The sequence below is a fragment of the Amblyomma americanum genome, chromosome 8 (genome assembly GCF_052857255.1).
Source record: "Amblyomma americanum isolate KBUSLIRL-KWMA chromosome 8, ASM5285725v1, whole genome shotgun sequence".
Taxonomy (NCBI): Eukaryota; Metazoa; Arthropoda; class Arachnida; order Ixodida; family Ixodidae; genus Amblyomma; species Amblyomma americanum.
Window position 1 is genome coordinate 136,627,118 of NC_135504.1, and position 16,110 is coordinate 136,643,227.

At 45.6% G+C, this 16,110-nt stretch overlaps 1 protein-coding gene across 2 annotated transcripts in view; it reads right to left on the reverse strand.

Annotated features, from left to right (window-relative positions):
- Positions 1-11,617: 11,617 nt before the first annotated feature.
- The window catches only part of Rrp47 (Ribosomal RNA processing 47), a 55,396-nt gene continuing 50,903 nt past the window's right edge, over positions 11,618-16,110 (reverse strand). For both annotated transcript variants that reach the window (XM_077635365.1, XM_077635366.1), the window contains exon 5: positions 11,618-15,795. In XM_077635365.1, coding sequence (XP_077491491.1) covers positions 15,740-15,795 — 56 coding nt within the window. In that variant the 3' untranslated portion in view covers positions 11,618-15,739. The remainder of the gene's footprint in view (positions 15,796-16,110) is intronic.

A 16,110-nucleotide genomic window follows, 5' to 3' on the forward strand; every position in this document is an offset into this window, starting at 1 on the left:
GGAAACAGCCCACCCGCCTCGCATATCAAAAGGACTTTCATAAAATTGCTTGAATCGATCTGCTGTTGTATTCTGCTCGTTTGTTTTTCTGTTTTTAGAGGGAGAAAGATGTATCAGATCTGGCAACCAGGGTCCTCAAGATGGGCAGCCATGCTGTGCAAGCCGGCCAGCCGGGTTGCTGATATAAGAGCACAAGCGCCGAATAAACGCCACTGTTACTCTGCACCTCGAGCTCAGCGGTTGTCTGCGTCGCATGCTATCTTGAATGACACAGTTGTCGGCCTAGAATGCTACTCCAGCATCATAAGGGGCCCTTACCTTCCTAAAAACACCTCGACGGAGTGTCTCACCGCACTAGGAATTTTCAACACCTTTATGGAAATAACAGAAGCCATCCGTGCATCTCAAACACTTGACTTCAGACCACCCAAGCTGGACGAGCTATCCTACGCCAAGTAGGCACAGTTGCGGACATCCGCGCACTAGATGCTCAATCCTCTCTAGAAAAACAACACAGGGAATACATCAGCGCGGACCTGATACCGAAACATATCTTTAAGGACGTTGACACAGGCAGACGACGAGCGCGAGTATCCTACCTACGCCAACGCATAGCCAATTCCCCGAACATGGTTTATGTTGACGCCGCAGCATACCCGGACCATAACAAGTATGCAATGGCGGCAGTGGACCACCGTTTCTCCACTCTATTCACTGCATTTGTAAGAGCCGAAACACCAGCGGCCGCGGAGACCGCCGCCGTGACCATTGCCATTAGGCATTACGTGTCCCAAAAGGCCAAAGCGCTCATGTGATAACAGACTCGCAACACGCATGTCGAAACTTCCTGAGAGGCAGAGTTCCCAAGGACGTCAGTCGGCTCATGGGCACTACACCCCTCACCAAGCACCACCAAATCACCTGGGCCTCAGGCCATGAGAGACTGGAGGGAAGTGAGAGGGCACATGCTCTAGCTCGAACATCATCAACCTAGCGAGGCCTCAAACCGTGCCCGCTTTTACCCCTCTGCCTTCTAGGTATAACAAACGCCTCGAGTTTCAGTCTTTAAAGAAAAAAGACTTCCCTCCACCTCATAGGAAATTAGACACCCCAGATGTCGTCTCTTGGCGGCAGATACAGATTAACACACTTCCAAACCTTCACAGACTACATCTCATACACCCAACATTACACTTAGACGCCTGTCCCTGGTGCCAGACCCACCCTACACTCATCCAGATTTCGTGGAGTTGTGGGGCCAAACCAAACACTCTACAGACGGAAAACGCGTCTTTTGAGCGGTGGGAGGCGCTGCTGACCAGCGATAACCTGGAGGACCAACGGGCCCTCATACAACAGGTCCGTAGGGTAGCTCAAGCCAGTGGAGCCTTGGAATGAGGGCCCCACCCCTTCACTTTAATAAAATTTTTCCTTGCTCTAGTTTGGTCCCTAACCCTCGTAGGTACCGCATGAACAAAGGCGACATAGGACATCCAAGCTTGCCTAAGCCCCCGGTGTATTTGTATAGGCTCCGATACATTTCATAGCGTTAGCTCTACTGGTCGAATTTCAAACCTCCGAAAAAAAATGAAAATTGTTGTTGGGGAAAAGAAATGGCGCAGTATCCGCCGCCGCCACGGTCGGGTTCGAACCCGGCACCCTAACCACTGAGCCACTGCGGCGGGTATCGAGCCTCCGAGTTATGCTGATTCCACGGATACAATCCAAGATGGCGGCCTCCATAGCAATGAGATAGTATCCCAGTGGTTGTCATGGAAACCGAGGTGGTTACATAATGAAATAAAATAACAGGCGGCAGCTTGATGCCCGAGCACCACAACTAAAAAAACTTTAACCATGTCGATCTGGTGTATATGTCGCTGTCCGGCAGGCGGCAAACTCGGGCCACCTAGTCTGGACATTCGTGTAAAAATTGTGGACCAACCGTTTTCCGCAGAATGTTCCGGATGGTGATGGTGTCATATGGTTCAGCATAAACTTGGTGGTAAGTTAGAGCCTAGCTCGCGGCAGGGATTCGAACCGGCGACCTATGTACCCCCATTTCCACGTCGTAAGCATAGCACACAAAAAATGTGATGCCGAGCTTCGCTCAAAGTGGAACTGCAACGCCTGAGCACGTGAGTGCACATAAAAAGAGCAGTCGCGCAGCAGAAGCTGTGCGACTATATCGTAGCTAGTCTTCCAGCTGCGACGCTGCCCCTCCCTGGACGCCTGCGTGTGGACCCGGAGGGGCACGGGTCATCTTCTGGCAGAAATAAAGTTTCTTCACTTCACCGGTCTGAACAGAGCCGACGCTGTGTTCTGCAGTGAAGTGACAGTACAGGGCAACCTGACCTTAGTATGACCTCAGGATGTCTGCGTCAGGATGTTCAGATGCCCTCATGTTGTCTCTAAGTGGTCCTCAAGCAGTCCAATTGGGATCCATTTGTCCATCCGTTGCGTCTATTTAGGATGTCCTGAGGATCATGTTTGGGGACATTTTCAGTACTACTTCAGGATTTGTATCAATACCCGCCGCGGTGGCTCAGAGGTTAGTGCTCACGGCTATGATCCGGAATACACGGATTCTAACTTGACTGCGGCGGCCGCGTTTCGATGAAGGACAAACGCAAAGGCGCCCATGTGGTGTGCATTGTCAGAGCACATTAAAAATCCCCAGGTGGACGAAATTATTCCGGAGCCCTCTACAACAGCACCTCTTTTTTCCTTTCTTCTCTCCTTTATCCCTTACCTTAAGGCGCTGTATATATATATATATTGTGCCATTTCCTTTCCCCAAAAACCAAAACCAAACCATTTGTAACAACAGCTGTTTTTTTTTATATGGGAGTGCCATATTCAAAGCTAATGTACATGAAGGTAACCAGATTGAACAAAAAGAACGGGCTTACCAAGGGCCACAGAGAGTAGCTCTCTCTGCAGCACACTCTTGCACTGTGCATTTCAGAGCATTTTCTTTGTCAACTTCCAACTACCTCTGCTGCCTGAATGGAAAAAATGAGCGGCCCAAAAACAAACAGTTCAACCCCATCAGAAGCCTGTGATGCATAAGAGGTGCAAAAGCAAAAATATCCTAAGATATCTCCTCAAGGCATATAATTTTTTGGGTCACAATGGTTGCCTTCATTCGATACAACTGTACACACATATCATTTAATAAACCTGCAGTTTTTAATTAATGAGAGCTGAGTGCAAGAGTGTAAGCTGGCTTTATATCAGTTCCACAATATTACCCAGCGATAGAGGATTGTAGGCCATTTGAAGAATTTTCATCCTCGAGCTGCCCAGCAAAGTAAATACTGAGGACTTCCTGATGAGGACATTTAGACAACGATGCACTCAAAAGGTACTCAGAATGTCCTACTCGGAATGAGGATGTTCTGATCAATCGAGGAGTTCCTCGGGATGTTTGATGTTGTCTGGTATGACGAGAAAATTTTTTTCACGCTAGACGTTAAGGGAAATCGCTTTTGACAGTTCAATGAAAAGCTACAAATTTTTAAAACAAAATTCAAAGAGGGTCAAGGGCAAACATTGGTGCGTTTGGCATGGAATGACCCATATACGATTAATTTTCATTTCATTTTTTATTCAATCATAGCCGAAATAAACAAAAGAAACATCGCTACAAAAAGCAGCTGGATCCCTAGCTCGCTGGCAAGTTGGGATCCATGCACATAATGTTCAGAAAACTAAATCAGCAGACAGCACAGACATGGGACGCACTCTCAAAGGAGCAAAAAAAGGCCACAATCTGTTACAATGGTATAACCTCAGCCGTGCAGAGAAGTTAGTATTTTGCTTTATTTCTACTGTGATTTTATTCCAGATTCTAGTCCGTACAAACAGAAACGTAGTTTTACCATATATAATTTTTGCTAATTGGAGTGAGAATGTTATTTATCGCAACTCTTCCTGATCTATATTGTGAGGAGAGAAAGTGAGATGGGGCTAAAGAATAGTTGCTGGTGATCGAACGGTGTACCATTGTCGCAGGTTTACGTTGCATTATTAGATGAAGGTGAAGTATCTCTAAAGATCTGAAGAGAGGCGACGTATCAGCATGGTAACTAGCAGATTATATGAACCTAATTGCTCTTTATTGAATCTTGAAAAGTGGTTCTAAATATGTCAGATAGGTACGGCCCCAAGATTCAACATATGACAGGTGACTATGAAATAAAGTGAAGTACATTGTTCTTAAAGTGACTGTATCAAAATACTGCAGACATTTTAATAGTGCGAAGCAGACATGGGATAACTTCTTGCATAGAGATTTGATATGTGGTTGCCAAAACAGCTCATCCAGTATAACTCCTAAGTATGTGATTTGAGGAGTTTGTTTAAAAAGAAAGCCTTCAGTGTGAATATCCAGGTGTTTAGTTGGTGGCAGCCTGCGTGGGGAGCTGATTAAAACGTACTTTGTTTCAGCATAGTTCAGCGCTAGCTTATTACTAGCAAACCAATCACAGAAATTTAAGTTCAAGGTTTGCACTTTTAACCACGCATTTTTAACCACATCTTCATATGATTCACGAGCACAAATCAAGGCAGTGTCATCAGCATACATGAATGCTGTAAATTTATTGGATGCTTTTGGGAGGTCATTTATGTATACAGGGAACAGGATAGGTCCGAGAACTAACCCCTGAGGCACGCCGGCACCAATAACCACGCATTCTGATTTTACATGGAGCAATTCAACACTGTTTTCTACTACTGAAATAACTGCGAAAAAATTTTGAGTGTTATAACGCGAAAACCATAGCACTCTAATTTGCGTAGCAAAGTGCTGTGGTCCACCGAGTCAAAAGCCTTTTGAATGTCTAAGAACATGCCCAGTAAAAATTTGTTATAATTTAATAACTCATTTATGAGGTTGGAAATTGAGAGGACCGCGGTACTAGTTGATCGATTGCTCCTAAAGCCATGCTGACAGGTAGAGAGTGTAGCTTCGCATTTTAAGCAAGCAATTACCCGTGCCTCTAAAAGCTTTTCAAGTACAGTATTAATACTGCTGAGAATGGAAATGAAACGAAAATTTTCAAGAGCATTAAGATCCCAATTTTTAAATATAAGAAGAACTCCAGCTACCTTTAGAGTCTGGAAATACAGCTTCATGAAAGACGTGATTAAAAATTTTTTCTAGTTGAACGGCTAAGATATTAATGCATTCTTTTAGTACAAAAGGAGAGATTTCGTCAATTCCAGCAGAATGCTTCGCTGGCATGGCATTAACCACTGTGACAATTTCATCAATGGTTATATCAGTATATCCGAATGATACCGAACTACAAGAAACGTTTACAGGGCTGTCAACTAAAGGACATGCGTGCATAATACGAGAACCTATTTTACAAATATAATTATTAAATGAAGCAACTAATGAATTCCGCATTATTCTTAAAACTTCAAAATCAGGCATTACAAAACCAAAAGCTATAGGCTTAATACCAGAGTGAATTATTCACCATGTCAGCTTAGAATCATTGAAACTTCTGGCTATTAACTGGGAGTAATATTGCTTTTTACGATTCCTTATGGCAGCAGTGACTTTATTTCGCGCAACATTGTAATTCATTCTATAGTGCTCTATGCTTTTATGCTGTTTAAGCTTAGTATGCCAGAAATCTTTTTTTATTAGAGATAGGATCGTTTTGGTCATCCACGGAGTGATGGGAGTGCTATAGTATTTCTTGGAATGTGCTTCAGTTGACTGAGAAATCGCATTCTTTATGGTGCTGCTAAGTGCATCTTTTGAAAGCTTCTCTGCATGGCCTGACGGCTCTAAATTCACCTCCTGCAGATGCTAATTTAGAGTATCAAATTTAACGCACTTGTAAACACATCTTGGGATATCCTTAATACTACCACTGGACGGAAAAAGAAAGCCATTTGGCAGGATCAGTTACGGGATAGTCATATGCGCAAGCAACAGCTCAAATCTGTGTCGCAGTTACAGAGTATATGATCAGTTATTCATTATGAGCTCAGGGTCACTCTTGTAATTTGACATTACAGTACCCGTAGGCTTCCAGTAAAATGAAGTATTCATTCGTACTCTCTTTTTGCACCATATTAGTCTCCAACAATGACTGCTTCCATGCGAAAGCAAGATAGGGACATAAGCATGCGCTCGAGATGTGAGAGGAATATATGCATGTTCCTGTTGGGGGTGCGATATATTACTGTTAATAGCATATCTGAAAACTTTACAACTACTATGTCAAATTCACTACTAAAGGTATAAGACAATTCAGGTACTACGAGACAAGCTAAAGATGTCTTGACGAATGAAGCAACGCCACCTCCTCTTAGGTTACCTGCCCTCGGTGAGCGGAAAAAAAAAAAATATCCTGGAATGTGAAATTCCGCAGAGTACAGCCAAGTATCCGTCAAAGCAATGAAGTCAAACATGAATGTATGTAGAACCATCAAACAACAAAGACAGTCAATATTTCTGTGAATACTAATATTGCACTACATACGGGAGAGGGTTGGGTTGCATATGGCAAAATCACAAGTCAACTTGACAGTACTTGACCCCATCTTGGAGATAAGAGAAATGGCTTAGCAGATCAAAGCGAGATCGCTTTCCTTAGAAATGTGAATAACACTTGAATTTTTATGCTTTTTGCGCAAGTATTCAACTGTTCACAACCCAGTATTCCTGCATTTCCCTAAACACTTTAGCTTCACATTGGGGCCATCCATAGACAGCTGGACAGCTTTCGCCAGCAGCAAATCTGCCAAGGCAGCCAGAAGCTTCTCCTGAAGGTCTTTGGCAGTCGAATGTCCCATGAACACCGACGTATAATATTTCGTGGTTACACGCTCGGGCATAGTACTCCAGTACAGCAAATGGATGTCCATCTGTTTTTTGCATGCAGTCGTTCAAAGACTCATCAAACAGAATGGTATGCCGATCAGATTGCTCTAATTCACGTTGTAGGCACGAGAACAAATGCTCCATGACCATGGCCCACTATGTATGCAGATTTTCTTTCACCGCAGGAAAATGACTCAGCGATTTTGCTATCCGGGAACATTTTCGTGAACGATTTCCCTGTGTGTGATGACGAGTTGTAGGAATAGTGTGATGTTGCCATTTTCAAGGTCCACAGTATCTACGCGTAGGTCACACACTCGTGCGCTTTGCACAGGCTGCTCACATCCGATGACGTTGATGGAGCCGGCTCGATGCGTTGCTCATAAGCAATTGCTGTCAAGTAATACTGCAAGGTACTATGCGCCGTAGTCGCTTTCGTGTTCGCAATGCGCTTTGCGCTCAACATATGACTTTTGAGGACTGGCTAGCCCATTGATGATACATCGAAGGTTTTCCCGCATGTCTTGCACTTTGCTCGATGCGAGTTTGACGTATCCAAGAAATCACTCCCTATAAGCAGCACTGTTTAACTACGACTGCTGGAAATTGCACTTTCCCAGCATATTGAAGCTACGAAAGACGCGACAGCGATTATTCGTGCACCATGCTTTCTCACAACGAAGGTAGGCTTAGCTGGAGTCGTTGCCGCCACTGTAACCACGCTACTGCGTTATGGCTACGGAAACAGATTGGATTGGATGCTTTGGTTGGCTTGAGTACGTAGCTGCCATGCATTCAAGAGGCATCCGCTAAAAACCGGCTGAACGGAAGCCTATTGAAGAAATTCAAGTATATTTAAGAACTTCAAAATAATTGAGGGTCTTCAAGGCCTATAAAAAGCTGTTTTTAAATTCCAGGGCTGTCAAGGGTTTCAATGACTGCTACAAACCCTGACAGAAAAGGTCCTTGATGTCAAATGTTAACTTACATAGAACGTGAGCTAGGTTAGCATGTAGCATTACTCTATTGTAATGCCGCGCGTAACAGGGCAAGGGGTGTGTCCAGTGAACCACGTAAACCAGTGTGCCCCATGTGAAAAATAGGTGGTCTACAAAATTCTGCTTTCCTGTGGACAAATGTACATTGCACAAACTGGCCAACGTATCTTTGAGACAATCGACTTTTTAAAATCTAGCAAAGCATTGTAGTGAATGCTGAGGGTGTGAGCCTTTCCTTGATCAAACGAGAATTTAGTATGCCATCCTAATCAATTGACCAGGCAGGTGTCAAAGGCCTATCACGTCTACAAGAATGAGCATACATGTGCGAATCATGTTATCGAGCATGAAAAGGAGTTGTCATATTTACACACACCACATCAATGTCGTTTTGTTGTTGATTAGTGCACACCTTTTTTTCGGAGTATGTGCATATTCTGTTTACTGCATACCTTTTTTTCAGAGTAATCACATATTGTGTGTTTCGTGAACAAACGCTAAAGTAAGTCAGCGCTTATGGCATCTGTTCTTTCTGCGTTCAAGGTCTTTAGTGCGAAAGCAAGTCACGAGGTTTAACAAGCTCACCGGGTTTATCTGCAGCTTGACCTTGGCCAAACCACAAATAAATAAGCTAAACCGCAACTGGGCGACTGCCGCGACAGATCAGCTTCACTGGCCACTGTACAAGGGCATTATAGTATCACTGCTGCTGACCACGCCTCGTGTTAAACTGCAACACACCCTAGCGCTGTGCATTTCACATTGTCGGCATCTTCAGCTAGATGTGCCGACGATCCAGCAAAGCAAACCATGAGCCAACCAGGCTAAACACATGGTTTCGCACGTCTACTTGGTTTAACTACGTTAAAACCCAACAACTTTATAGTGTGAAAGCACTAATCCGGAAGCTCAGAGCCTAGCAAAATCGTCTCTTTCGAATGTTTGCTCAGCAGAATAGAAAAGAAAAAACAAAGAAGAGGTAATCATATCAGTATCGATGACTGGGAGTCGAACCTGCGGCGATGCAAACAGATCAGCTTCGATGGCCAATGCCCAAAAGCTATAGGCTATCGCCACAGCCAAACACACCTCGTGTTAAACTGTAGCACACTCTTGCACTGTGCATTTCAGAGCATTTTCTTCATTCACTTCCAACTGTGGACCCACTGCCCGTTCATCATTGTCGTGTATGCAGTACAAATCTGTACTTTTGCACTGATTCGAATGTAGTAATCATTCTAAGTTTTTTGTTTGAGCTCCTCCTTCCAAGAAGCAGTCATACGCGGTGTCAACCAACTAGTGCTGATTACTCATCGTGCCCTAAGGGAAGGTGGCTGAAATCTATCATGCACCTGCAGCCATGAATTCGTGGCAATACTTCTCTCTCCAAAATTAGTATGCATACTTAATCCTGCGACCTCAAAAAACGCAATGCACCCTTGGGTTTCAAACCCAACAGTAACACTCTGCAATTGGAGGCTCCAAAACTTGCTTGTTTCTACCAAATACAGTAAAAGCTTTTTAATTCGAACCGCAAGGGGACGCCATCTCAGTTCGAATTAAACGAAGTTCGAACTAACGAAAGCAATGAAGAAAAACAGGACACCGCGACCAGGAAGCAGCAGGGCATGGCGCCAGTTCAATTTAATGTTTGAAAAAATCCGTAATTGTGGTCTGCTTTTTTTCTTTGAAGGCAACAGCAAGCACTTTTTGCTCTAAAGAGCGAATGTTGCGGAAGGCTTCCTCTTCGCTTTCTTCAAAACTGAAGAACAGGCGGGCGGCATTAAGTCCGGCCATGACTTCCGCAGCGGAGGGCCGCACCGGTGCCTCGTCGTCTTCCTCGTCGTCGTCACTGGCAGCGACAGGCTCTATGTTTTTAACTTGGAAAATGATGTCCTCGTCTGTGGTCACACCACAGACAACTGCGCTCGCATCCACGTCTACGTAGTCGGCAAAGGAAACGTCTTTCAGAACGTCCGACATGGGAGCGGTGACGCTAGTGACGCAGTCTCCGTGCGCAGGTGGCTCGTCCACGTGCTCGCCTTGCGTGGTGAAGCCACAGTGGCGATAGCAATTGGCTAATGTAGCCCCTGTCACTTGTTCCCAAGCACGCACAAGCATATGCAGTGCACTCAAGAGCGTCACTTCGTAATTCTGGCATACAATAATTCTTTCTAGTATGTGGCGCCGATAAAATGTCTTCAAATTTTTTATAATGCCCTGGTCCATGGGCTGCAGCACTGCCGTTGTGTTGGCTGGAAGAAAGGCCAACTCAACGGCATTCGTTTGAACTTCAATCTTGTGCGCAGAGCAGTTATCGACAAGAAGAAGGATTTTGCGGCCACAGCGCTCGAACTTCTTGTCTACCTTCATGAGCCACTGCTTAAACAACTCTCCAGTCATCCAAGCCTTCCTGTTTGCCGCGTAGTCTGTTGGAAGGGACCTGATGTTCTTGAAGCAGCGAGGATTGCTCGACTTTCCTACCACGAACAGCGGTAGCTTTTCACTTCCGGTCATATTTGCCGCAACCATCACCGTTACTCGCTCTATGCTTCGTTTACCCCCCGTACACTTGTCATCTTTGTACGTGATCGTTTTGGCGGGCAGTAACTTGAAAAATAAGCCTGTCTCATCAGCATTAAAAATGTCCTGCGGAGAGTACTTCCGTTGGTAGCCTTGTAGGACCTCGGAGCGCCAACTTTCACATGTTTCCAAGTTAACAGCCCTCATCTCCCCTGACACCGCACGAAACACAAGGTCGTACCTTTCACGGAAGCGGTGCAGCCACCCATCTGAAGCTGCGAAGTCGTCGTAGCCCAGCCGCAGGGCGAAGTCCGCTGCCTTCGCCAATATGACGGGGCCACTCAGCGGTATGTCCTGAGCACGCATCTCCTTAATCCAGAGGAGAAGCGCTTTTTCGAGGTCGGGGTACTTTGCCAGCCGCATCCTCTTCCTTTCGCTGGCAACTTCTGCCTCTAAGGCGTCTTCAATCGCCCTCTTATTTTTTATGTAAGTGGACAGCGTGCTCTTCGGTATTCCATGCTTGGCGATTTCTTGTATCGACAAGACTCCGGCGTCCACTTCCCGTAAGATGTCGCATTTATCCTTCAGTGTTTTGGCGCGGTATTTACCGCGGGCGCACGCGCCATTCTGAAACCGCACGTCAGCGCGGCGAAGCACACCACCGAGGCCTAACTTTTGTGCTGGTTGCGCCATCCATCGGTTAACAACTGCAGCTATACGACAAGATTCTTAGGCCTCTGAGATCGGCGGTTCAAAACCGTAACCGCAGTTCCCGGAGGTAGAGAGAGGGCGTAGCTGTTGCCACAGCTGCCACCCCTTGCCCTCCAGCCTCTGCACCGGGAGCTGGCACCGGTTTTACCCGCTTTTACCTTCTCTCCCCCATTTTGGAGGCAACTCAGGCGCGGCGGCGCGTAGTTCGAATTAACGGGCGTTTTTATACATGGACTTCTATAGAGCTAGGCCGGACCAAGTAGTAGGGCTCGAATTATCCCGAAATTCGAATTACTGAAGTTCGAATTAACGAGCTTTTACTGTAGCTACACTAAACCCATATGTGTAAAGAAATGACTTAGAAGTTTGTGGAGCTGAGCATAGCTAAGCATAGTTAAAAAAATGCCGTTATTTTGATACCCAAACAGAACTTTCCATGTTGCTATTATGATTATGCCTCTTTGCAGAAGTACTCCGTGCTCATACAGTATCTGCATCATTGCCACACATGAGTCTGATTAATGAGACAGAAGGATGAAAACAAATGCCCTTTATTGTTTTTCACCAGTCCAAGTGCCACCTTCCTGCAAGCAGCGCATAGGTGACAACGAAAATGACCCTTTCCTTAACGATGGTAGTGCATTTCCTTGCTGCATGTCAGCCCGTTTCCTCCATAAGTCAACTTCATTGGAGCTGCGAGCTCTATTGAACACAATGTGCACATGACAAAATTCCTTGTTAATAATGCACACAGTAGCAAGTTGCATGAAGAAAACTCCGACATGTTCAAATGAGCAACGACTCTGAACTTCTCCAGTCATGCATCGGCAAAATCACGAGTGCTCTTTCAGGCTCACTGACAAAAGTTTGGTCAGCCTACGAGCTCGTTCAAACTTAGACTCACAGAGGCCTGGACTCACCCAAACTCATTTATGATGACAACTCACTTGCGATCACTCAGACTCACCACTCATCTGGGATCAACCACTCATAGCAACTGACATATCACTCAGACTCACGACTCATCTAGGCTCACTCACTCATTTCAACTCACGACTCATGTGGACTCACTGATTTCAATCACGACTCACCTGGACTCATGACTCATCTGGGCTAACTCATTTAAACTCACGAGTCATCTGAGCTCACTCATTTCAACTCACGAATCATCTGGGCTCATTCATTTTGTCTCACAACTCATCTTGACTCACGACTCATCTGCAGTCACTCATTCGGGCTCACTCGCCCATTTCAACTCATGACTCAGCCAGTCTCTTCTTGATTCACAACTCCTATAAGCTCAATTATCAGAAAGATGAATCTGCTCTACACCGAACGGGTGATGCTAAGCACCTGAAAGAACATATACATGTGGCAACTATGGCACCTGTACTTGAACTACTGTTTTTGTGGTTTTGTGTTCTAGAATTCACTGACGATTTTGGGCTACTTTTAGAACATAGATAAACACTGCTTTTGGTGTTTCAATATTTTTGCCTTTATTGTCTTTTTTGTTTCTATGCTAAAGCACCCTTTCTCCAGAATTAATCTTATTATCAAGCCTTTAAATCGGGTTGTTTCTGTGTTTGAACGATATATTGTGCCCCTCTCAAGAGAAGCGAGAGCCTCCCGTAAATACTTTAGAACTGCTATGTTACTGCTATATACAGTTGTTATAAACTAATTCTCCTATTACACAGCTTTTCTCTTCTGCGACCCTTCTCCCTTATCCCTTAATGGATCCCATCTGGAGTATATTGTTTAGACTGATTGTTAGGGTTGCATCCTCTGCTGTTTTCTTTCTTATCCGAGCTTCATGGCCGTGAGAAAAAATTGTGACTTCTAGGGTGTGATCAGCCCAGCTTCACCGATTCACCACGGGCACACAAATGCTTGTGCAGCGGTGCGGCTCGCACACATCTGCAGATAGGAGAGAGGTGATGCTCGCCGCCGAAAGCAAGGCCCTCAGTTCACAAAAATTATGCAGGCACCTAAGCAATTCGTATGATGCATAAATGCGAGAGCACTGCTTGTCTCTATGAGTTTTTGTTGGGGACTTGAGAGGTGAACGTAGTTTCACTGCTGCAGCTCACTTCGCAGGTTTCGCTGTGTTGGTCGTGTACTTAATCGTCAATGAACTGCTACCTCCAGCACGCTTTGCTGTCCCGCCTGATGGTGTAGACGTGAGCAATTCAACTGAAGGCCAAATCACTGCGGCAGCGAGTACTTTCCATTGTGTGTAATCTCTAGCCATGTTTACATGAATATGACAGGGGCGCATCGTATTTCCCAGTGTAACTCGCGTAGGCGACACACCACTGTTTGCATATACAAGTCATGCGGTACAGTGGTATCTCGCCCATGCGGTGGAAGGGGTCAGCCGCTCCCATCTTGAGCCAACACCCTCTGGAGAACTTTGCTTGAACTCGGTCTGCTTTGTCATCTGACTGAGGCTGTATTGTACCCAATGCAGGAGGAGGGGTGCCTCCAGACCTGTTGCCAGTCATCGCGCAAGTCGTCTTGCCCTTCTCGGAAGGAGAAAGTCGCAATAATGGTGATGACGTCCCTAGCGTGCAGTGTCTCTGCCACGCATGCCTGCCACAGCTTTCTGGCTACGGGCCGGTTTTCCCATAAGCCAAGTAATGCTGTAGCTTCAAAACACACGTTTAATGATATCTTCCTCTAGCGAAGCAGTCAATCACCCGGTTCCGGGGACGCATAGCAAGCAAGGCGTCACGACGCGCTACGAGTGACATGGACAGCAACGCCGCCAGCACGCCGCTGCGGTAGGAGGGCTCCACACGACAATGCTGTGATCTCTCTCGCAAGACGCGCTCCGTGTGTTGAATATCACTGGACCCCGCGAAGTGATGTCCACTGGAAAGCTTTCTAGGCTTCTCTCCTGTGTACTTTCAACAACTTCCCTTTCATACAGTTAGAGGCACCTCCCCACCTTCTTTTCGAACAAGTCTGTGAGCATTTCATCTGTTAACGAGGGTTTTCATTTGGAGCATGCTCAATATTCTGCAACTATGCGGCAACATAAAAATGACGTTCGCAACTTCACAAGTGAGCACAATCAGATAGCCGAACATTCCGAGACTCAGACCATAGAACAACTTTGACGAAAGGACCATCCTTGAGACAGGAGAAAATTACCAAAAAAGGCTCTTACTCGAATGACACATTCAAACAATCCCTAACTAGAAGAAAAAAAACCTGCCATCGACCGTCGTACCTTCCGCATCATCGCGTTACTTCTTTCGGCCACTTTGCGCCCTACCATGGAAACTTAAAGATATGCCAGTCACTGAGGAACAGGAGAAGTGAGCGAATAAATGGTTTGAAAGAACTATTTGCCCGTGCTTGTCATCATGTCGTCTTTCTCAGTTTGGTTCAGGGTTTCGTTGATTTTGTGCCGCACAGTAAATGTAATTCTAACCTTTGAGCATCCATTACTACGGTATGGTGCGGAATAATTAAACAAAAAAGAAATCCGCATTTAGTTTCAATGTTCGCATGTATGAATTCCTTTCTGCCAGATAAGGTCGACCTTCTCACTGTACGTCCGGACGGGGTATGTTTTGGGACATTGTATGCATGACAAAGAAAGAATTAAAGGTAAAAATATGGTTCTCTAGGTAACCAAACTGTGTAAAGTTCAGACCTAATCACTTACTTAAAGTTCAAATGAAAAAAAAAGAATGTTAACATTGCGATACGATGAGCCCTTAATTGCAGCTAGCCTGTAGGCAGGACTGCCTAAGAGGCCCAGAGGCCTGTAGTTGCCCCTCAGGGGATGCAAAGATCTGAGGCCGCTGCATGTGTTCTGCAACTAATTAAGAAACAGCAAAAGAAGAACTACAGCAAGCATATTACAGCCAGATACAGGGAATATCCACCGAGACCAAGCGCATTAGTCAATAAACTTTTCACGTGTTTTAATAATCTAGAGTGCAACAGCCGCAGCAAAAACATATCAGGAAACAATGAAATTGCTTTGCATCATCATCTGGATTAGAAGCTTAAGTATTACGAGTGCACAGGAAACTCAACCGGACTGACCACACCTGATAATGATCTGAATGTGATCCCGGACTCAAGACTCAGATCACGATCTGAATATGAGTTCGGACTCACTCACAACTCAGTTCATGACGTGAATGTGAGTCCAGGCTCACTCACAACTCAGACCATGATCTGAATGTGAGCACGGACTCACTCACGACTCAGGACATGACCTGAAATGAGCGCGAGTGAGCCCGGGTGAGTCCACTAAAAGTGAGTTCGCCTTCCTATGTATCCAGTTGCAAAGGCTAACAAAGATGCATCAGCATCAGATGGCTACAGTTTCAAGTCCATGCAGGACAAATTTGGCTGATTGGTAAAACCCCCAGTCACCCAGGTGTCCCTACACAAAGTTCAGCAGCCACTAAAGCAGACAAGAGAGTGATGTAATCCATGCCAATTCATTGTTGAGCTCACTCAAGACATAAAATCTGTTTGCTCAACACTTGGGTGCCTGCAATCTGTGACTCAAGTCATCGGCTGCTTCGGTAACCTCTCAATTTGTGAACTCAGCAGCACCATAAATGCGTAGCGCCTGTTTTCTCCCCTGACAACAGGTGCAGTCGCTGTGTTCGTGACGAGGGGGCCATCATCGACGCCTCTTGCGTGGTGGCTCTTGGCTGCCCTTCTGGCTGGCACTGTCCTCTGCAAAGGGGCAAAAAGTGATGATGATGAAGGTAAATTTTTATGGTGCAAGTGCATCTGGCCAAAGAGCGCCATGGCACGTGTTTTTGTCAACTTAAGGTGGGGACGAAGACCCGTTTCCCGAGCTTGTACCCACTGTATGACTAGTGGACGCCCGGCGGCACTGGGGATCGAATCCCGCACCTCTCGCACATGCGAGGCGGATGCTCAAACCACCAGGCCGCCGCTGCAGTTGTGCAAAGAAAAAATGTCAAGACCAGTTTACACCCACCCACTGAGCATCGCAGAATATGCGAAAGAGGAAAACTACAAAGC